Here is a 21,236-nt window from a genome sequence, read left to right on the forward strand (position 1 = left end):
AGAGCGGGGGAGGGAGGGGCGGGGGCGTGGCCTTTGAGACGGGGCCTCCTGGTTGGCCGCCGCGCCGAGCCACGTCGGGTCCCCACGTGGGGGAGACGGAGCGGAGCCGCCCCCCCCACCTCAGAGCCGTGAGCCCATTTGTCAGCGGCGAAATGATGGGCATTAATACAGAACGGCGATTAATGAGTGGCCGTCGCTGATTGGTCGTTGGCGACGCCCTCCGTAGGAGGAGCTGTCGAGGCGGGGGAAATAGACAGGCGGCTAAAGAGGCTGCGCGCCGGCCGACGGGAGTGGTAGTTTATTTTTCCGACATCGCGCGCGTAAAGGCGGGGGGGATGGCTCCGCCAAGGACTGCATTTCCCAGGGTGCTTTGCAGCCACCTTGTCTTCCGATTGTTGTGAATATGTATCAGAATGTTAATGATTTGCTGCTGCTAAATTTGGTCAAAGGAGTCACCTCGCCAGAGCGTGTTGTTAGAGCTGCTCGGAGCGGTGGGTTTGGGTTGCCGCTGCGGTTTCGTGCGAGATTGTTCCGTCTTGCTCTCTGCAAGAGTTTGGAAGGCAAAGGAGAGGATAAAAAAAGAGGGAAATAAACAACTCAATCAACCGAGATCGCATTTCTTCTTTTTTAATTTTTAATTTTTTTTTTCATTGAAGGGGAGGGAGAACAAGAGCCATTTAAAGGGGAAGAAGAAAAACCAAACCACAACAAAAGGGTTATTGCACTTAGACCTTGGAAGACGCGTGTCATTTACTCGGTGGGGAGAAAAGAGACGGGAGTGAAAACAACACATTCTTTTCATCTCGGGAGTTCCTGGTGGCTTTCAAGAAAAAAGGATCCCTTCTCTTCCTCCCCCCGCCTCCTCTCTCTTTCTCTCTCTCTCTCATCTGCCTCGTCGCGAAGGGCCAACAACTAAGATCAATAAAAGTTTTCAAACGGAAGAGGCGGCTGCGAGAGGCATCTGCTGCGGGGAGGATCGCGCTTGGTATGAGCGGAGTTTTCCTCTCCCTTTGCTTCGCTCGCCACCGAGGGGGACAGGCGGAGGCGGAGGCGGGTCAGCCGCGGTGAAGGCAGAGCAGCGTCGACCCTCGGACCGCCGGAGAGAGAGCCAGCGAGGAGGGAGCCGCCGAGCCGCGAATGAGCAGCCTCCCGCCGGCCGCCGGGACATCGCCAGCGGGACTTGCCGGGAGCGCCGCGGCGCCTGGACCTTCGGACTGCGCCTAGGGCCCTGGGCGTGGGAGCGGCGGGCAGTGGCCGCAGCCTCGCCGGCGCGGCTGGTCCTTGGCCAGGGACGCCCCCGGGGAATGTGGCACGGGTCCCCTTCTGCCGCCGCCGCCTCTCGCGTGTCCCCCCCGGGGTGGGAAGGTGCGGGCAGAGCCGGAGACGCTCCTCGCAGCGCCGGGCAGCCCCGTCCTCCCTCCGCCTCCATCCCCTCCTTTGCATCGCTGCAATTCAAATCAATGAACCGAGTTTTCTTCCTGGCCCAGAGCACCCACTAAATCGGTTTGGATGATTCGCGATCTGAGCAAGATGTACCCTCAAAGCAGACACCCGGTGAGTAGCGGCCAGCCCCGGGGCGGGAGGGCGAGGCTGGGGGTCCAGCAGCATCTCCCCCCCCCCCCGAAAGTCTTGTTTACCAAATGGGAGGGGCGGAACTGTGCGGTCGGTCCGGGGAGGGGGGGGGGACGGTGGACGAGAATAAAGACCGATCTCTTCCCCCCCCCTCCGCTTTGCCTCCCGCTTGGAGAAGGCAAATGAGCGAGGGAGGAGGAGGAGGAGGAGGGTGAAGAGGTGGGAGGGAGAGTTGGGTGAAACAATTGAGTTGTAGCCATTTTCTTATTGTTGTCTTTGGCTTTCGAGGCTTGACGGTGTCAGGGGCTGGTTTCCGAGTACTTTCCGGCTTGCTTAGCCTTTCAAAGAGTCACAGGCGAATCAAGCGGAGGAGCCGTCCTCTTAATTCGGTTTAGCTGCCCAGCGCGTTGCTGCTGCTGCCCATTTGTACCTTGCGGTTCCCTTTCATCTCCCTCCGCGGGGCAACACAAGACACCCCCCCTTCCTTGAGCCCTCGGTGGTGCTGTTGGTTGGCTATCATGCTGGAGCGGGAAGAGGAGCCGAAGAGCCGCCGCCGCCTCCCTGGGCGGCTTCTGGAGGGGCGGACGAGGCTCCGCTGGGTGGGCGCGGGAGGCGAGCCGGACGGGCGTGATTGAAAGACAAAAACACTCGGCGTGTCCGCGCGCGCGCCCCCCCCCCCCGCGCCCCGAGTGAGTTTTAATTGCTCTTTTCCTGATTGATGTCTGGGTGACCTCGGCAGGCATGTTTGTATGTCTTGTGCGCTCCAATGGCGAGGCTGGGCTGAGGAGTAATTAAAACATTTCCTTCTGATGACCGCTTCTAGGCACCGCATCAGCCTGCTCAACCCTTCAAATTCACCATTTCCGAATCCTGTGATCGGATTAAGGAGGAGTTTCAGTTTTTACAGGCTCAGTACCACAGGTAATGATGTTTACTTTCCCTGATCCTTGTGTTTGCTTATCTCTTGTCACTCCCCCTGCTACCCCTCCAGGCATGGGCATGTGTCTCTCTTCTCCTTTTAAAAAATCATACTCTTCTTGTCTTCATTACAAAGAGACGGCACCTTCCCCGCCACTCTGCCAAACAAAACAAAGCGCAGCCTTCCCGGGTCACAGCCCTGATAGAAGGGTGTCATTGCATCTCCTTTATCTTGGCAAGGAGCTGTGCCCACTTGACGGAGGGAGCTTTCAGATGCTAGGAGTGTGCTTTTAAACATAGCCCTGAATATGTTCATAAACACTTCATCAAAGGTACTTATTATTTTTTTTAAGTTCTTCTGAATTAATCCAGGTGGAGGAAACACACCTTTAAAAGGTTAGTCTTGGCAAATCTAAAAGCAAAAGGCAAATAAAAGTGCTCTTATGGATTGGGCAAAGCATCAGGAGGTTTGGAAGCTGCTGGGCAAGGATTTCTCCCCCTCCCGGCCCCAGTTCTAGGGGTGTAAGCCAACAGGATTTGAAATCTCGCCCCCGCCCACCCATGCACATCTTTGCTTAAATTAAATGTTTTGACCCCACTCCTTCATATCTTGCGTGACAATGTGCCGTGTCAGGTGCTGATAGAATGGAATTGGAGCTGGAGTGTTCTCTCATTATCCTTAGGGTAGAAGTACTTTTATACTCTTCTTGACAAACAACTCTCAAGATTGTTGCAACCTTAAGTGTGTGTGTGCTGGGGGTGGGGGACTGCAAAGGCGGCTTTATTGCTCAGAAGATGTCACTTGCAGATGCTGTTGTGCTGCTTCCTTTAAAAGCCTAAAGCCTTTCAACCCTTTCTATCTTGAGTGGTTACTCAAAGTTATATTGCCCGTTTAAGGGCAAGCGAGATCACACGTAAAGGGAGCTTAAGTAGTGGTCTTTTTGAAAGAATTCTACAATAGCAGGTGATATTTATCCTTCGAAGACAGTCAAGCCGCCTGCCTGAGAATTCCATTTTCTGACCTGTTTTCCCTACCACCACCTCACCCACGCAAGATGCATTTGCCTGAAAACTTTCCTGCATTTTGGTTTGAGCAAAGGACAAGTGGATCTTATCGACAAGGGAAATCATAGATTCGCTCTAACTACTTGAATTTGGCTTCTTATTAATATTACAGAGGATAACCTGCAGGGACTTTTCATATATCGAGAGGCTATGCAAAGGGGCATTATTAAATACTCATGGATGTGTGTGTGCCTGTTTCTTTTTCTTGAACAGTTTAAAGCTAGAATGTGAAAAACTGGCCAGTGAAAAGACAGAGATGCAGCGGCATTATGTCATGGTAAGCAAGCGGCATAACGAATTCAAAATGTCTATTAGGGTGGTATACGAACAGAGAGGAACGCGAAGGTTGCTGGAGGCAGTCAGCTAGCTAGTGATAAGAGGCACTGTTGTGATGAAGGTTGCGTTAGGAAACCTTGGCCCTGAAGGTTTTGCGCCTGCTTGTTATTAGGCGCTTTGACATAATTTTTTCTGCTCAGTGGAACAATCCACTTGGACTTTCTTGTATGAAATGAGTGTGTTCACTCCAGCACCCAATGGGTCCTGCATGGCAGAAGGTCCTTGAAGACTCTTGGTGCTTTAAGTATAAAGAATTCCTTACCCTTTGACATATTGATGAAAATATGATTAGCTGGTCAGAGGCGTATCCGAGTTTGCATGTAGTCTTCAAGACAAAAGCTTCCAATCTATGCTTCTACCTGCCATTGATCTGCAGAATAAATTTGTCCTTTCAGAGAAAGATATTTACATTTTAAGAGGCAAGACAAAGAGAACCAGCACTCTAATAAAAAGTCTTAGTTCTTAAACCTGTTGCTTAAGAGCTGCCAATTAAAGGCTTCATGGTTAATTGAGGATGTTGGTGACCAGAGTTTTTGTAGAAAGGACCTCTCCCTTCCCCAGTAGCTATTTGTGGACTCCCTGCAGCAATGATTGGCATATGATGAAGTCTCTAAATGCCTAATTTTCTGATGGATTGTGATGACACCCAAAGAGCTGTTTTCTATCTGCTCATCTGTTTATATGAGGAAATAATTGCTTTCTTTATGTGATGGAGTGACTGTTTTAAGGAGGACAGTAACCTTGAGATATGCCGCCTTCTAGCCAGAGCAAAAGCTATCCATCAAAGCTTCTATTCTGGCCTTCACATGTTCTGATGTTCCTTGTGCATATGGTACTAACTGGCGAAGCCGAGCTATCCTGCAATACAGGAACGCAGGGTTTTCCTTTTCTTTTTTTAACTACACACACAATTGTGTGTCTGCTTTGAATCTGAAACGCTCTGCTGTTTTCTTTCTTTGCAAAGCCCATATTTGCTTGTAGTCATTTCATGTTTTTAATTTAAAATATCGAAAGAAAAGTCTCCTCTACATTGCTGATTTATGACCCTGTCTGCTTTCTAGCATTTCCAACATTTTACCATCTTAAATTGGTGCTGTGGAACAAAATGTATACTTGGGCTCTGTCTGATCTTTAATAATTGTATTTGTCATTTTTTCCTTTCTGGTATGCATGTGTGTGATTTCCTTCACCCCCTCCTTTTTTGAGTGGTAGTTTAAACAAATGTAGAATTAAAAGCAGACTAACACAAATTAGGAATGTGTATGATTTGAGGAGATTCAGCTTAGTTACATTATGCTGCATATGCTTTCAGAAGATTGCAAATTGTGTGTGTTTGTATGATTACATATTCTAAAATGAGTTCATTTTCTTCTTTCTTCTTAGTATTATGAAATGTCCTACGGGTTGAACATAGAGATGCATAAACAGGTAGGCAACACATTCCTTCTTTTTGTAAAGTTACTGTTTTCTTCAATTTTTAATCCACTTAAACTACAGCACTTCTTTCACTCAAATTGTAGACAAGATTTTGATATTTTTTTTGCTCACTGGGACAAACTCTGATTCTTTGAACGTGCCATAAGAGCCTATGCAGGCAGGTGTAGGTGGTCTTAATATTTTGCGAACATTCCCTAAAATGCCTGTGTTGGATTTGTGTTGGATAAATGCTGTTGGATTTGGTAACAGTTGTGTGAACAATCTCTGCCTGCAAGTAGTCCAGTTGTCGCCTGTTGATAACAAAATCAGAATTTTAGGTACGAGCTTTCTGAGTTGAAGCCTCCTGCCTTGTAGATGAGCTGGTGGGCAGTGGACCTGAGACCAGTCTGTGTATGGTGAAGGGGCCAGTTGTCTTCTAAAGTTGTTGAATGTGTAAGTTGGTGAACTTCTTGAGATCTGTAGAGTGAAAAAAGGAAGTTGATGCGGAATGAGAAAGCCTGCCTCTGGGTCCTTTTATGTGGACCACCTCAGGAAATCCTGCGCTTCAGTGCCAAACACTCTTCACGGCAGGTGAGCTTATACTGATGTGCCGCCCTGGTTGTAGACACCAGCAGTTAGGCCACGACTGGTAGGTTAATTTTTGTTTTTAGGTAACTCACTGAATGAGGCTAACCTTTCCTGGTGAAGAAGTGTGATTAAACAAAGTTTTTTAGAATTGTGTATTGCTGAAAGTTATGGGAAGGTGGTAATGGAAGTCCTATAGCACTGCAGCATAATTCTGATCAAGTGTTGAATTCTGTACAGTATGTGAGAAAATTTGACTTCAGAATTTTGGTAACTGCTTCGTAGTTTGTTCCTGTATTTACACTTCTACGGGTCTGTCGCAATAGTTAACCTGCTAAACTGGGCATAATAGTAACACACTGTCTAGTGTCTACTAGCTTAAATTTCCTATTCTGTAACATAACAGGTTTTGCCTGCAATTCAGTTCATTTTAATTGCGCCAATTCAGATGTTGAGGACATGTGCAAGTATCCATAGGGTTAATGGTTAATATTAAAATTAATTAGTGCTGTGAGCTATTGGGAAGAATTGTTAGCGTCCATCGCAAGGAATTGTTCAAAACCTTTTGAAGTCAGGAAAACTTTGTTATGTCTTGAATTTGATGTAAAAACTCATCCATCTACCTTTTTTAAGGACAATAGAGTATTTTTGTACAAAATTGGTAACCAAAATCCTCATGGATTAGTTTATGCGGTTTCTGGTATGTGTACAGAAAGATCCATTAGCCGTTTGTTCAGGAACACATTGAGAATAATTTAATATATGTATATATATTTTTTCCCCTTCTTCTTCTGGGCATGGGGAACCTAGAAGGTGGAAAAGTCTAGATATAAAGTCTGTAATTGCACTGCCTCAGTTTAAAACAAAGAAAAGTGGGCTTTAATTTTATTTCAAATATTTCACATTGAAAACTGCATGCATCAGGGTGCTCTGAGTAAATTTTATATTTAATTTGAAAATGTGCTGATTTTGAAGGATTGAGTTTAATTAGAGTATCGTTTTTCCATCCCTGTCATTTCTGTTCAGATTAGTAGTGTCAACACTCCACCTTTGCAGAAAACACTTCTTTTAATACTTTTTATCACATGCTGCTGACTCTAATGAAATGCAACAAAGAAAGTTCTTCGCAGAATTATCATTCTGAAGAATCTTATTGTCTTATCTCTATTCCTCTGCAGTGTAATATGTGGGCTTGGTAATGTGGATCGTAGCATTTCCCCACCCGACTGCAACCCCGTCCAGTAAAGTTCCCCATCTGACACCATGGAAATATTGAAAGCCTCCCTTGCTTAAAGCCACCTTCTTCAAAGGGGACAAAGACTTCGGACCTCCGCCTCTTTGTCCTGCCCTCCCCCCACCACCCAAATTTTACCCAATTGAGGCAGAGTGATCTGCTTTGGGGATTATTTGTGGGTTTTGCTCTTATATTCAATCACACAAAAATCCTGAGGGCAGTTTATCACATTATGGAATACAGACAGCTCTGCAAGCCACCTACTTATTATATTTCCTTTATTCCTGCCCCTCCTCCATTTCTCCCCCCCCCCCCAAGAAAAAAGCACAGAGGCCTATCTATCTTTATTTGTTTTCCTAGGCAGACAGCCTTGGTTTCTCGTAGCTCCTTTTCCAGATGTAGTTGCTGGATGCCCTTGTAATGGAAAGCAGGCAATAATGGAGCGAAGTTGCCCTGCGGCATAATTGGGCGTAGTTCTCAAGATCAGGTTAGGCTTATTCGCTTATTAGATTTGTGTCTCGGCGGGTTCAAAAGTAGGGCTCCCTGGAGTCCTGGAAGTACCCTAGTAATTGGTGGCCCTGGTATTTGAAACCTTTGTGTATTTTTCTGTTAAAACGTCTGTTCTTCTTGGCTGCTCCCAGCCACCAAGTATTTATTTTTAGAGAATTTTTTCATTGGAACAGAAAATGATGGCTGTGATGGAGTCATGACTGTGATTTAGCAAATTGATAAAAGGATAAATGCACATAGCTGGCTGGCGCTGTGTGTGTGCCTTGAGGGTGGGGGCGAAGAGGATGTGGCAAGGTCCCCCCCCCTTCTTTCTCCTCCCCTTTCGCAAGGCTGATCATCAGTCATCCTGTGTTGATTTTGATAGAAGACTATTAAAGTGAAACCTATGGGGAATTTGTCATTCTGAAAGGAAAGCTAATGTAATTAGTACCAATTAAAGTACATTTAGCAAATTGGATTTAATCTTAATTAAGCCTGCATAATGTTGCCAATTTTTAACAATTATGTTTGAGAACATAATTAATTTAGATTTTGGTAACTGAGTAAATAGCATTAGACTGATAGAATTAGTTTTCTGAATTATTTAGGTTTATTAAAAAACAGACACCCAACACCAACAACCCTGGCGTGTGGCACAGAATTGTTGTTTGTTGTTTTGCAATCTCTGCTAAAATCAATAGTGTAGGCTAAGTGTGTTGGGAGATGTCAGATTAAAATGTGGTGTTCGCCCCCCCCCCCCCTTGTTTTTGCCTTGGGATGTGGAAAAAAATGTAAGCATTGCTCTCTATGGCAAGATGCTATTGATAAAGCTGTGGTCCTGAATATTACTCAGAATAAAGTGCCTTGTATTCAGTAGGATTTATTTCCAATCAAGCATGCATGCAATTGTGTTGTTAACAGCATTAGTGTCCTGAAATATTTTTTAATGGGCCAAACCTTCTTAAAAGCACATGCACACACTAGCACTTCTACATAAATACAAAAACATATGGATGTGCTATTTCTCTGACTCTTTGGATTGTATTTTTGTTATTTTAATTAGTTGATAATGATAGGGTATAATAATCTCATCGTTTTAGTCAATCGGGAATTGAAGTGCTTTTACTCCAATATTCACTATTAAAATAAGAATTAGCCCTTGGCTGCAGATAAGACAGTTATGAATAGTACCAGTGGGAAGTGAAATAGGAGGCAAATATCATTCTCTGCGTGTGTGTTTTTTCTGAGTTGAGATTACAGTGGCCCTTTTGTCTTTCAGCAAAGCTCTTCCTAGTTGAAAGCATTCTCAGATAAACTGACTCCTTTTCCTATGGATATTTTCAGGAGATCAGACCTTGGAGCTGGACACAGGGACATGAATGGCATGATTTGTTTTCGTGCGTGCGTTTTCAGAACCATCACTGTACTCCCCTCTTTCCTTCCTCCCTTTCATTGCAATCCATGTAAATTTTATTACAAGTCTTAGGCAACAACCATTTGAGTGCTTCTAAAATATTAATTGAGTAGAAATGAAAGGGCTCTGGCCAGCTGATAGGATATCATAATCGTAGCTGCAGTAGTCGATGGTAAATGATGATAAATGGCATTAGGAACCTTTTAGCAAACTGTAATAACTACAAGGAGGGAAGCGGTATGGATTTGCATTATATCTGATACCCTCTGGTACCAAGTGGATTGCCAATACTGCTTGTTTAGCATTTTCTAAGGGCAATAGGATATTGATTTCTGACTTACAAGGAACAGCTCTATTTTCACCATTGAAAAGTATTGCAGGTTGTTAAGAAGAAATTGACTTGAAGAGGCCTGACTGCTGCCCATCATGGAGCAAATAAAGCAAAACTGCCGAAGCATGGTGGTGCAGTGAGATGGGGCCCTCAGCAATTTGTTGCTATTAATTTACCATGCTCGACAGCAAATCAATCGGCATCTACTTCATCTGCTGGAGAAAATGCTGTCCAGGGCAGATAAAAGGCCCCGCATAGTACAGGGAATAAGGCTGGATTGGCCAAACAGAGGCTGCAGTTAATGTGTAAATAAGTGAAATCAAGGCAGCTCTTGCAGAGGAAGCTGTTTTTAATTAGGTTGGGGCTTTATAGTGAGCTATTTAAGAAAGTAGCATAGAGCTTGGAGGGGAGGAGCAGATTTATTGCCGACTGGGTTGATATATGGTTCGTATGACATCCTAGCCTTGAGTCTGCTTACTGCTGGAGCTTCAGTAAATTACTTTGGTAAAAGACCAAAGATGGAAATCCATTTGTTTAATTTAGAGCTGGATTTTGACTGTTTTTCATCTCTGGGGCCACAGAATGCTCATATTGTTGAGAACTACTGGTATATTCTCTAATGTAATGAAGGGTCAGTGGGTTGCTGAGGTCTCTGACTGAAAGGAGGGCTCACGTCAACCCCTGACCCACCCGTAGTGGAAAGCCAGTGCCAGATGCCATTGTCCTGGTACCAGATCAGGGCTGCTCACCACCCCATCCTCAGGTACGCACGTTTCCCTCTTTTTCCTAGAGGGGACAAAAGAGAGATCTGCCACCACATTCTGTGTGTCTGTCTGACAAGCAAACTGGAGCTGTTGCCAGCCACTCTTGGTGGCCTGTTGTCCTGAGTGGCAGAGTGTGTCTACCTGAGCAGGTGAGCAGCAAGCAAACAGAAGCAGCTGCTGTTTCTTGGTTTGCAGCCTCTTCTTGCAAGTAGTAGCTGCCTCCACTTATACTCTGTAAAGGCTTCCTTATTCACTCAAGTCTTGAGAACAGCTCGGTGTTCAGATTGGGACAGAACTCGCACGTGATCAAGGATCCTCTCTGTTGGGACGAGCGTATCTCTCTCTACATTCTGAACACACAACTCTGTGATCTGTGGAAATTAAGAAAAAGGAGTGTAATTGTTTAAATGACATTTCTCTCTGTTTATCTTTCTGATTACCTGAGATGTTTTTGGATTGCATAAGGTTGCACAATGTATGTGTACTATATTGATCCGTAGCTGGAGAGATGTTGCCCGCTATTCTGAAGGAAAGCTGAGGAACCCACTAGAATTGCACCTCTTGAGTTTTCTCTCCATTTATAGACAGTAGGAAAGATTTAATTGAGATACCAGCAATGTAGTAGGAGCTGGCAGAAGAACTGGGAGGTTTAACATCAGATACACTAGAAGTGAAAATGTAAAAGATTGTGGTGTCTCACAGTGTTAAGGTTCTAACCGTGTGATTTTCTAACCTTGAGTTCTAACCTTGAGATTTTCCATCAAGTTTTAAAATATAAAATGGGTTGACAAATCAGTATGAAGGCCAGACTTCATGTGTCCTAGTTTAAGATTATTAAGCATGTATTGTGAAACTGATTAAGCCAAAATAGCTCATTTTGGACCACACCTTCTTATCTGTGACATTTGGATCACAGAGCCTCCTCTGGCCACAGCTCTTTGGACACGGGAGGACGGGGGAAGCAAGGGTTTGTCAGCAGGAGGAGATTCTTGTAAACAGAGCCATACACTTGGGAACAGGAGCAGAGAATTTGAGAATAGGATATTCTTATTTGGTTTTTTTTATGAAGTTGTATTGTTCCAAATTTAAGATTAAATGTATGTTTTTAATAAAATGAGGTTTGCTGTTGCAGGACCTCAGTTGCAGGGGCTTTAGTAGTTCCATAGTATCTTTCATTGCTGTAGCAGGAAAGCGATCAGTTACTCTTGGGATAGCTGGATTGAGGCTGATATGCTCTAAATACCAATTTGTTCTCCCCCCAACCCCATTTTTTTGAAAGGAACTAATTTTCGCGCTGTATCACTCAGTTTAGCATAAGCCTCATTTACCTGCACTGCCTGGAAAGAACAGAATCATTTGTATAATTAGATTTTCATATATTTGAGAAATAATAAATAAATAATATTAAAAAAAGATTGCTTCTATAACGTTCCATTGCCCCACAGGTATGCATGGCGAATGGGATACCTATTTTGCCTTGATGCAGTTACACTGACATTTTGCAAAGCAAAAACATACGACATGGGTTAACATGGCCACATCCTTAAACATCCACAATCCAGATGTCTAAAGATTTAGCTCTTTTATTTGCACTTCACATACCGTGAGGGAGAAAAACTGATGTGGCAGCAGCAGCGCACCAGTAGCAGTTGGGCCCATTTGGTAAAAAGCTGGCTCATGCTACTTTTGCACGCAAGGCATTTTCCATAGTAAACACACAGAGAGTGAATAGAGGCACACCTTGAAACAGCAATATGATGCTTACCTCTAACGTGATTGCTATGTACAGTCTGGGATGTTCTTGATGACACAAGTGAGTTTTCCATCATGTTTATCCATGTTCATATTAATTGCTGCATATTCATAAATAGAAATATTAGGGCTGATTTGTTCTAATCATTCTGGTGCAATTAAACTCCATACTTGAAAAGTAAGAGAGACGAGTTTGTGTGACTATATGAGCTCAGTGCCCATTTGGAACTTGATAGTTCTGAGCGCACCATTTGCTTCAGAAAGTGTTTGGCTACATGTTGGGAGAAAGTCATGCTATTGGCTCTCTGAAAAAATTGATGTCTGTGACGTGTAGTGAATGCCATTTATTCCATGCTTTTTTTTTTGCACTACAAAGCAGAACTGATCTCAGCAGGTCTGATGCTAATTGGCAAACATAGGTCAGCTTGTAATGGTGAGCCTCTAATCAACAAAGCCTCTAATATTCCTCTTAATTGAAGAGTGTAAACACTGGACCAATTGTCAGTCCATTGAAGTTAAGACCTAAATATTTATGCCAGTGTTGCAGCCTGCGAGCAACAGCCCATGAGGCTGGCATAACATCATATTACTATATTGCACTGTTGCAACAATTGGTGACCACCATTCTTCTAAACATTTATTCTACTGTGTAGCAAGTCTTTGGATTTGGATGCTACATTTAAAATCAACAGCTAGAAAAGCCATATTAAGGGAACATTTTGTCTTTTGTTTAGCTGGTGTCCTATGTTGTGATTTTTAACCGAGAAAAAGAAAATAGATTCTCTACTAATATTTCTGAACAGTTAAGGCCCTCCCCCTACTTTTTTTCTTTCTCTGATTTCCTTTGCAGACATGTGGGCTGGAGTCCTCCAGGTTAATATCCAGAGTGGTTTTGCCAAAGCAGCTGGTCATATTCCAGAGCAGGGTGGCCAATTAGGGATTTGTGGATCACAATACAGTTTTATCTGCCCTTCAGCAGTGAAATTGTTGATGGAGAAAACATACTGCATGCTATTTAACTCAGTGAGCAGGACATTTTTGTTTTTGGAAAGTATGCATGTGTACATTTCCCTCTTTTAGCTTATAGAACCATAGAATTCTGGAACTGGAAGGAACTCTGAGGGTCATTTAATCCAACCAGCTTCAATGCACACAGTAGTCTCCCATCCAACAGGAAACCATACTGGACCCTGCTTAGCTTTGCAAATGTGCTAACAGTTTTATTGCTGCACCACTAGGGGTAATGTAATGTCATGGTCATTCATTTCAATTAGTCTGGTCCAAATTAGAATGTGCTTGCCTTCAACCCAAACTCAAGTTGTCCTTTCATATTCCTTTTGTGTGGGGTTTGATGTATCACTAAAAATAAATGTAGGAAGTTTACTTTATTTTCCTTTATGGACTCCAAATATTTACACATTTGTTCCTACTAACTTAAACTATTTTGGAACATCTTCAGCTTACAATTCACTTGATAATTCAAATATTTATAGCATGGACTGCTTTCAGTTTTTGGCTCTGACTGTTAATGGTAAAAGATTGGAAATTAAGCCTTATGAGGAGCGCTTGAAGGAGATTGGGTATGTTTTGCCTGGAAAAGAGGAGATTGAGTGGAGATATGATAGCCATCTTCAAATATCTTAAGGACTGTCACATGGAAGAGGGATCATACTTGTTTTCTTCTGCTCTGGAGGGTAGGACTCAGACCAGTAGCTTCAAGTTATAAGAAAGGAGATTCTGACTAAACATTCAGAAAAAGCTTCTGGCAGTAAGAGCTGCTCAACAGTGGAACAGACTCTCAATAGAGATGGTGGACTCTCCTTCCTTGGAGGTTCTTAAGCAGAGGTTGGGTGGCCACCTGTCATGGATGCTTTAGCTGAGATTCCTGCATTGCAGGGGTTTGGACTAGATGACCCTTGGAGTCCTGTCCAACTCTGATTACATGATTGTTCCTCATAGCCATATCTAAAGTTACATTTCTGTGTTGACATTTTGAGAGATTTTAGGAAGTAGGTAGAATATGACTAACAATACTCATCTTGATAATGCAAAAGTAGCCAGATGTGATCTGAATTGTAGACTGTGGTAGATAAAATCTGGGGAGGTTAACCAGGCACTTTCTCAGGCTTCCATTTGGCTGCTCTTGTGTTCCCAAGTTGTGCGTCTTTGGTCATTATCTGATTGGTTTGTGGTGCCTCAGTTGTGGAATCTCCCCTAGGAGATAAGGAATCTCCCCTAGGAGATAAGGTACATTGGTACCTCGGTTAAGTCCAGTCAAAGGTGATTATGGGGTTGCAGTGCTCATCTTGCTTCAGGCCAAGAAAGCTGGCGTTTGTCTGCAGAGAGCTTTCCGGGTCATGTGGCCAGCATGACCAAACCACTTGTGGTGCAACGGGACACCGTAACGAGCGCCAGAGTCCATGGAAACACCGTTTATCTTCCTGCCTCAGCAGTACATTGGTACCTCGGGTTAAGTACTTAATTCGTTCCGGAGGTCTGTTCTTAACTTGAGGTGCCATCTTAGCTAATGGGGCCTCATGCTGCTGCCACGCTGCAGGAGCACAATTTCTGTTCTCATCCTGAAGCAACGTTCTTAACCTGAGGTACTATTTCTGGGTTAGCGGAGTCTGTAACCTGAAGCGTATGTAACCTGAGGTGCCACTGTACCTACTTATCTACTCGCATTGGTATGCTTTTGAACTGCTAGGTTGGAGCTGGGACAGAGCAACGGGAGCTCTTTCCAACTGGCAAGTCCAAGAGGTTCAGTGGTTTGGACCACAGTGCCACCCACAACCCCAGGACATTTTGGCACCTACCAGGCCTTTCCAAGTTGTCTCTGGCATTAGTGTTTGTTGTTTGGAAAGCATTAAGTTGGTCCCAGAAGATGGTTTCTATGGTGGTTCTTTAATTTATTTTAGGCATGTTTCTTATTTGTTCTTGTTTGTCTGTTAGGTTTCTTGCATTTTTATTAATTTGTAGGCCGCCCTGAGATCCTAGGATGGATAAAAATAGATGAAATAAATAACTCAAAATCATGAAAGTGCTGCCTGAAGTATTTTCAGGTTCTAAAATGATTTCTGACATGTGTTTGGAAATACTTGATTCGTTTCAAGGTCCCCTACGGTGATTGTGTGTTAGTCTGAAGGGCTCTGATGATGAACAAAATGGAGCCTTCCTTCCTTCATTTCATTCTTGTTTTCAGTAGTTGCTTTAGCACTGAAGGCGTGAATACTCTGAGTGTGTTTTGTGTATCTATATTCGCTCAAAAGCCTCTCCTTGTCTGTGGTTACCTGATGTGTGAAAACACCCCATGCTTACATACCACAAAAGAAGTTCTCATGTAAGCTTTTTTTTTCTAAATAGGGATTTTATTGCAGGTTAAAAAAACCCGTAGAGATACTAGTTCTGATTTTGGTGATGCTTCTCCTTTTGAGGCCACATTTCCTGAACCTGTGTTCTCCCTTCCTGCTTTATATCAAAGGCAAGGTTGAGTTTGACCTGGTCAGCTGGGCTTGGCTGCCCGCATCCTGGGCTGTAGTAATCACTGAACTTGATTGTCAAGGTCAGAAGGTGTATATATATATATATATAGAGAGAGAGAGAGAGAGAGAGAGAGTGTTTCATTTTGGGTTCTTTGACTTGTTGCAATCAGGTTTTCTTCATACATGAAAATTTGGAAATATGCTGATATAACCAAAAATGCAGTTTGGTGTCGTCTGTGTCAGGAGTGGTCATGTAAATTCTGGGCCAAACTGTTCTTAGGTTTGACGCAGTGGTGAACTGAATGAGGTTGGATCCTGTTAAGACAAAGACCTTGTGGGTGGTGGTGGGTTCCTGGGTCTCAGAATTGGGTAATTTGCTTGTTCTAGACAGGGTTGAAGGAACAAGTACTTAATCTAGGGGTGCTTTTCATTTCAAAGTCACCACTGGGGACTGAAGTGACTTGGAACACCTTTCACCAGCTTTAGATGTGGTAGCTCTCACCATGCCTGATCTGCAATAGCCTTGCAACTCATGCATTAGTACTTTATAAAGCCCTTGAGGCCAGTCTGGAGGCTGCAACTAGAGCAGGATGCCATGGCTGGGTTGCTAAGTGCAGCCATTTACAACAAGCATGAAACACTGCTTTTAAAAGAATTGCATTGGCTGCCAGCTGGCTACTGGGCCAGGTTTAGGGCAGTGATGTGTTTGCAGCACTTGTTGCAAACCAACTTCTTGACTCAGGCCTTGGAGCTCATTAGTATGCCTTGTTGCATTTTAGTTAATTATGTATGTGACTGTATTTATTGCTCTTGTTTTCAATGCACTGTTGTTAATGAACTTCTATTTTAGTTGGCTGTAAACTGCCTTACTGTTTTCAAATAATGGGTGGTGCCTGAATGGTTTTAAATAAATAAATAGGAACAAGGGTAAGAAGTATTTCCTCTCCAGTGAATACACTTGATAATAACCATCTCAAAATGCTTTCAATGCCTGCTTCTGCATTCAAGAATTGAGCCCTTCTTAGAAGGATGATAAAAGACTGCCACTATATTATACAACTATGCAGGGCTTTTTTCAGCTGGAACTCACAGGAACTCAGTTCCACCACCTCTCAGGTGGGTTCTGGCACCTGTCAGGTAGGCGCCAATGCCATTCTAAGAGAATGAGGGAGACATTCATGGTGAGTTCCAGCACCTCTTTTTCTACAAAAATAGCACTGCAAGAATCAGTGCATAGGCTTGCTCCTCATACAGATTTATGCATGTATGTTTAAATGGAACTTACTCACAGGTAAGTGTGCAAAAGCTTGGCACCTTAACTCAATCAAACTAGACAATTTCTTCAACTGCATGACTGCATTCCTATTACTTTCTGGGTCTTAACTCTATACTGTTTCCACACTTGCCTTGTTGGGGTAGCATGATGGGCCAACATACATTCTCCTTGGCTTTTTACCATGACTGTTCTGTTTCCTCTTGGGGTGTGCAGTGTAAAATATCACACACCCTAGTTCTCTTTGTGGCTGTGAGGCCACAGCCTCCACCCCACCGACCCCCCACATATTACTGTGTGCAATCCATCCCTGTGTGCCATAAGCTTTACTGCAACCTTCTAGAGAAATGTTCTCCTTGGTGGTATGTTTCTCTTTTCAACTTGTATGCCTGAGTCTCCAAATCCCCATATTCATTTTAGCTTGCAGTTCCCCTCGCCACTTTATTTAGGAAGGTATTGAACAAAACTGAAAGGCTAACTAGATGATGAGAAGCCACTAACCCACTACTGGCCTCTAGCATCACCAGTATAGAAGCAGTAAACAAGGCATATGGTAATGCTGTGGTTAATCCATCAACTGTGCTTTCAATTGCATCCTCAGGCCAGGGATGCAGATTTACTGTCTTAGAAAAGCATTTCTGAAAGCTGAGGGACCCGTTTCCCCTTGCCTTTTCAGAGTTTGGACCCAGAATCAACAAATCAAAATACAACAAGAGCAGCATATGCTCTCTGCAAAGACTTAATAAAACATTTTGGTACTTGTAGGCACTGACAGAAAAAAGCTGTGTGGAAATTTAATACTGCAGAGGGATGGTGAAATAGAATGAAAAAAAGAGTAATAAAAAAAAATATCCACCAGCTCTAGGTTGAGGCTGTGTTGACGATAGAAGTGCAGTTGGGGGGGTGTTATGAGTTGTGATTGCTACCTATTGAGGGGAGAGCAGATAGAGCTGAAGGCCACTGGGCCTTGTCAGTGTTTTTGTGTTGCACAGATAAAATGGGCTACAGAAGATTAATGTCATCAACGAGAGTCTGAGCCACTCAGTTTGATGACACTCGGCCTTCAGCAGTGCTTCAGTTCTTCCTCCTCTTCTTCCTTTTTTTAGGTGAGAAGTTCAGCGAGTGCAGTTTCTCCCGTCACGGTACTGTTGTGTGAAATCCTGATGCCAGATGAAAGGAAGTCTGTAAAAATATTTATTTAGTGGCCAGACTTGTCACGGCTTGCCTCTATTAGGGAAGGGCCATGGCGTAGTGGTAGATCATGATGTGCTTTGCATGCAGAAGGTGCCAGGTTCATTCCTTGGCATGTCCAGGTAGGGCGGGGGGATGCTCCCGTCTGAAATCCTGGAAAGCCATTCCTAGTGGGTGAGTTCTGTGCTGGGCCTTGGAGCCTGATTTGGCACAAGGCAGGTTCCTGTGTTCCTATGAATTAGCAACCTTTTGGAACTTAAATGAGCCCCACTTAATGCAGCTTTCTGAAGCCCAGTTTGTTTGGCTTAATTGCTTTTCTTCATTGGAAGGATCTTTTTTATACTGGTGAGGAGATGGTGTCTTAACACTGTAGGAAAGGAGAGTTTAGCTAAGAAGTGACTGAAGGTGTAGTTTCAGCACAGAAGAAGAGAGGAGCAACACCAAAAAATAAAAAAAGGCAAAGCTCAACAGTGGAATTTATTTGCATGGCTTAATGTTCAAACATGAAATCTTCACCAGAAGCATCTTGCATTCCCTGTAGACGTAGGCCAGTCAGTAACCACAGCAGTTTGCTCAGAAACAAGCCCCATTGAAGCATAAAACAAGTTGCAATTTCTTTGCCTCCGGTGAAAGACAACGACTATGTTCAGATTACCATATTTCAACTTGGGCACAAGTCATTTTGCTTTGCCCCTTCTCTTCTTCCTTCATGTGTACTTGAATGAAATAAGTCTCCAGTTAGGGTCATAAACGAAGGGGAATCTTGATCCCAAAGATGTTGCTGGTCTCCCATCGCCACTTGCCATTGGCCACACTGGCTGGGGTTGATGAGAGTTGTAGTCCAACAACATCTGGAGGTCCACTGTCTTAAAAAACCCTTCAAACTATGATTTAAGATCCTGGCTTGTTTCATAGCTAGTAACCATAGTTTCCAAGTTTGCTTGAAATGGTTCGGTGGAGACTTCTCATTTCATATAGATGAGGAGAGAACATATTGTGTGTGTTGGCAAAAGACTCTAGCATATCTTGGTTTATTAAATTGAGATAGGATCTTTTGAACCCAACCCTATATGTTGAAATGCATTGAGTACATTAAATATTGTAAGTCAATGCTACTTTTGAGTACTGGCTTGAGACTTTTCTGCTTCTGTGTTTGTTTGTTTTTAATGTAGTTTCTTGTTGGCCACAGAAAAAATACTTTAACATGCATAGTAGAATTCTAGTTCCAAGTGATTGTTCCCCATCTCATGTATTAATCCTTTGAGGAACTACTTCTGTAGCCAGCAAAATACCTGAGAACACAATCATGGGGTATTCTTGTTTTTACTGTATTCTAGTTCAAAAAAACATAGAAATTGCAACTGGATTTAGAAAGTGTGGAGAAAAGCACTTGAGGGAATGGTTTGGCAAGAAAGGAGAATCTGATCAGGGAAGAATATTGTAGTTTGACGGTTGTGAATGAAAAGATAAAAATAACCCATCAGTTGAAATAACAAGGATGGAGGTTGATGTGAGGAGTAGGAGTGTTAAGTGATACTATTCAAGCTTAAAACAAGATCTGAAACAAATATTGGCAGAGATCTTTGATAAATTAGGAGTTTTTATTCAAGTAAATGAATATTTTGACTATGAGTGAAAAGCAGTGTTTGCTTTATCTCTACAATTAAAGTAGCATGTGTAGGACTTTTCTGCAATAAGTGATTCTGTGCAGATCACAGTGTTCCCAGGTACTTAAGTGCATTGTCTCTTTGTGTGTTTGCACATGTGAATTATGTTTAGTGCAATGTAATTATATATTTATGCCTTATTAGTCATGATAAAAGACAAAATGGGCCTTGTTAGCTCACTGGGGTGGTGATTTGGTCCTTGCGCCATCAGCCTTTACCTGACACAGCTGTCTTGTAATTAACAATTGCTGCGGGGGTGGGGGCTTTGTGCTTCCTTACTACAGACGCACACCCAACTTGTGGATGGCAACTGGGGAGGAGGCTAGCATGGGATGTGACTGCAGGGGTGGGGGCCAGTGGGGAATTGCTAATCCCTGGTGGTTCTCTAAGCCATGGCAGGTTTTCTGTCACAAGCCAGTCTACAAGTGTGAAATGCAGACCAGAAGACACTGTCAGAATGGACACTGAATAGCACAAGTGAGAAATCTGTGGCCCAAGGCAGCAATTTATGGGTTGGCAAATAGTAATAATTTTCAACCTGTTTCTCAAATGTTACTTTTTTGTTGCACACAAGCTCTACATGATTGGCACATAGGTAGCAATTTAACACGCTACTTCTAAATGCCCCCAAAGGCTTCTGTGAGCCGGTATTAGGGCCAAGTGGTTTTTCCTCTGTACTTAACAGCCATGCCAGAACCGGCCAGTCGCAAGAAGCTTGGCTAGGAACTGGCCTAGCAGGAAAAAAGCAGAGCCCAAAGTTAGGAAATTGTGAATGTTGAAATGGATGCAGACACCAAACAGGGGGAAATGGGGGGGGGGGAGTCTCAGACAAATGGGAGGATCCTAATCTCACAGGAGTGACCAAAGCACTTCTGGATTTCTGTGAGGGGGGAGAGACAATGTGCTTAAGATGCATTACCTCCCTGCCTATCCCAACCCCAGTTTCTGGTGAACTGATGGAGGACGACTTGCTCCTCAAGTATTTGTAATCAGCGGTGCAAGATCTGGCAGCTGACGAGTCTCATCGCCCACTGAGATCCAGGGAGAAAGATGCAGCTGCGCTTACATGCTCCCATTCAATGTATCAGAGCCATTTGAGGCATGGGGCCTACAGTGTCGCTGTAGCAGGGATGCTGTGGCCTTGTACCTTTCGTTACTCTTACACTGCGATTTGCACCTTCCCGATGTTGCATTGTGCTACTGCTGGTGAAATAAGTTGTGGGTAAGGATAGAGTTGGTCTATCCTTAGGGACGCGGATGGCGCTGTGGGTAAAACCACAGTGCCTAGGACTTGCCGATTGTATGGTCGGCGGTTCGAATCCCCGCAGCGGGGTGAGCTCCCGTCTTTCGGTCCCAGCTCCTGCCCACCTAGCAGTTCGAAAGCACCCTTAAAGTGCAAGTAGATAAATAGGTACCGCTTTATAGCGGGAAGGTCTGTGGAACGCCCTCCCATCAGATGTCAAAGAGATAAATAATTACCTGACATTCAGAAGACATCTTAAGGCAGCCCTGTTCAGGGAAGTTTTTAATATGTAATGCTGTACTGTTTTTAACACTGTTTGGGAGCCGCCCAGAGTGGCTGGGGAAACTCAGCCAGATGGGCGGGGTATAAATAATAAATTATTATTATTATTATTATTATTATCTCACACTGGCCACGTGACCCGAAAGTGTCTCCGGACAGCGCTGGCTCTCGGCCTCTTAAGTGAGATGGGCGCACAACCCTAGAGTCGGACACGACTGGCCC

The 21,236-nt window shown here is 43.8% G+C and overlaps 1 protein-coding gene across 10 annotated transcripts in view; it reads left to right on the plus strand.

The window, feature by feature from the left end:
• Positions 1 to 431: 431 nt before the first annotated feature.
• LOC114606126 (transducin-like enhancer protein 4) overlaps positions 432 to 21,236 on the plus strand; it is a 132,689-nt gene continuing 111,884 nt past the window's right edge. For 7 of the 10 annotated variants that reach the window (XM_028747911.2, XM_028747912.2, XM_028747915.2 and 4 more), the window contains exons 1-4: positions 432 to 1,554; positions 2,396 to 2,493; positions 3,769 to 3,832; positions 5,275 to 5,319. In XM_028747911.2, the coding sequence (XP_028603744.1) occupies positions 1,510 to 1,554; positions 2,396 to 2,493; positions 3,769 to 3,832; positions 5,275 to 5,319 (252 nt within the window). In that variant the 5' untranslated portion in view covers positions 432 to 1,509. Of the gene's footprint in view, positions 1,555 to 2,395; positions 2,494 to 3,768; positions 3,833 to 5,274; positions 5,320 to 21,236 lie in introns of those variants that run through there. The other 3 variants (XM_028747918.2, XM_028747919.2, XM_028747920.2) reach the window with 1 other exon arrangement.

This window comes from Podarcis muralis, chromosome 11, assembly GCF_964188315.1.
Source record: "Podarcis muralis chromosome 11, rPodMur119.hap1.1, whole genome shotgun sequence".
NCBI lineage: Eukaryota > Metazoa > Chordata > Lepidosauria > Squamata > Lacertidae > Podarcis > Podarcis muralis.